This window comes from Trypanosoma equiperdum, assembly GCF_001457755.1.
Source record: "Trypanosoma equiperdum strain OVI genome assembly, contig: ctg_812, whole genome shotgun sequence".
NCBI lineage: Eukaryota > Euglenozoa > Kinetoplastea > Trypanosomatida > Trypanosomatidae > Trypanosoma > Trypanosoma equiperdum.
Genome location: NW_027124768.1, coordinates 1 through 2,207, shown reverse-complemented (window position 1 = coordinate 2,207; position 2,207 = coordinate 1). Strand labels below are relative to the sequence as shown.

At 43.8% G+C, this 2,207-nt stretch overlaps 1 pseudogene across 1 annotated transcript; it reads right to left on the bottom strand.

Moving 5' to 3' along the window:
- Positions 1 to 945: 945 nt before the first annotated feature.
- TEOVI_000375100:pseudogene lies at positions 946 to 1,791 on the bottom strand (annotated as a pseudogene). Its single transcript has one exon. A coding segment is annotated over exon 1 (846 nt).
- Between the last annotated feature and the right edge of the window lie 416 nt (positions 1,792 to 2,207).

Genomic DNA, 2,207 nt, shown 5'->3' with positions numbered 1-2,207 from the left:
TGACCTTTATCGCCGCATATGACGTAGAACCTCTAGTGCTGTTCTTGCTGTACTTCATCTTATAATTAATGTCCATCCATAATATCCTTTTTATAATTATGTCCAGCACCATTTTTTCGTTTAGAAAGGCTCATATTCTATCTTCATTTATCTCTTCATTCCTCTTTTTCCCTTCAAAATATTCCTCGTTTTCTTTCCTTTACTCCCACTTACTCACTGAATCGATCACTCATATTTCACCATTGCTGTTTTTTAAGTGTTTTTACTCTGCCTTTTCATTTAGTATTCACCACCACTGCTATTATAACATTAGTATAAACATACCTACAACACCCTTCTTTATTATTATTTTTGCTTTTATTATGATATTCACATATACACTCACAACACTCTTATATAAAAATTATTAAACTCTTTTTGTTATAACCCAACTATTAACTAAAAACAAAATCAAATTAGAATGCCACTCAATTTTTCTAACCTATCATCCTATTTCTTTGCACTTATATCCCAATTTCATACACAGATTTCAATAATATAAAACTTTTTGAGAAAGCTGTTACACTAAATTAAATTTTAGCAATTTTTTAATTCTATCAAAATATAAAATTTTGTAAAACTTCATAAAATTGAGAAAAATCATTTGAGAAATTTAATTTATAGAATAAAAAGCGCAAGCAATATAGGCCCTTTTTGAATAACAAAAGAATTGTTTGCTGTGGTGTTTGTGTTTTTGGCATCTGTCCCTTCTTGGTTTGCTGTTGCTTTTTCTGCTACCTTTTTGGCTTCCTCCTTATCCAATTTGCACTTTTTCCCCTCCACTTCGGGATTCCATTTGCAGGGGGAGTTGCATTCATTTTGTCCCTTTTTGTTGCAGCTATCTTCTGTTTCAGTTACTTTCTGGGAATCCGCTTTCTGGCTGCTGCTTGTTTGGGCCGTATTGTCGCTGGCTTCCTGGAGTACCGTCGTCTTATAGGCTTGTTTGGCGACACTGATTATGTTGCTTATTTTTGCACTTAGCTTGTGTGCTACTTTTGCCTTCTGTTGGGCTGATTCTATGTCTGCGATGGCGCCCTCTAGCTTGGCTACCCACGGCACACTGCTGACCCCTTGGTTTTGGGCGCCGGCAGCGAAGTATTTGGAGTAGTCGACACAAGCTTGGGTGGCGGCGCCGCTGCAGCTGCCGCCGCTTGTCTTGCCCAAGTAAAGTTTTAGTGTGCTTGTTTTGGCGACGCTTCGTAGGCCGGATCGGAAGCGGTCTATAAGTGATTTGAGTTCGCTTGCCGTTACTGCTGCTTCTGGCTTTGTTGGGCATTCGCCGAGTATTAGGTTTGCTGAAGCGCACACTCCGCTGCTCCATGTCAGGGCGATGCTGGCTGTTTTGCATTCGTCGGCGCTGTTTTGTGATGCCGTGCCGCATATACATAGCATGTCGCCTAGGACGGACATTTCTCCGTTTTCGTCGCAAGAAGTTGCCCAGTTGTTGTTTGCTTTGATCGTCGCCTGCGGTTTGCAAGTATCTGAATCTGCTCCCGTGCCGAAAATAGCTTCCCTTACCTTTGTTTCGGCTTTGCCTGGCAGGTTTGTTGTTGCTTCCTCTTTGGCTTCACTAAACTTCAGCTGAATTTTTGCTATTTCTGCCAGCGAATGATTTATGACTGCATGCGCCAACTGCTTAGAGGCGCTGCCTCGTGGTGGTGGATTTTTGTTTATCCATTTTTCTGCTTCGCCCCCCGCTTCCGTGTTGTACTTAATGTTGAGCCATTTGTCGTAGGTTGTTTTCCAGTGCGTTCACCCTGGCAATGCTGGCCACCTCAACGTGGTGCCAGGGTCCAGTACCCCTATTATCGGGGGAAGCCAAGAGCCAGCAGTATTCCTTTCATGACGAACACTGCTGTGCTCCGGCTACGGCATCATAAAGGACAGGGATCAGCAGCGTCTTGCTGGGACACCGTCTTTTATTTGTCGGTCCCTGGGCATGTGCCAGCGTGCCGTCAGCAGTATCATCCGCACTAAGATGCTGCTGTCCGGTGATGTGGGAGAGAATCCCGGCCCGTCGTTGCGCGGGATGCAGTGGAACTGCGCCGGGTTATCTTAAGGAAAGAGATTAGCACACCACAAAACCCTTGTTGATGAGCGGATCACTTTCTCTCTGTTAAGCGAGACAAAGATGATGCCTGGAGAGGCGGCTTGCTTTAGCGTTGCTG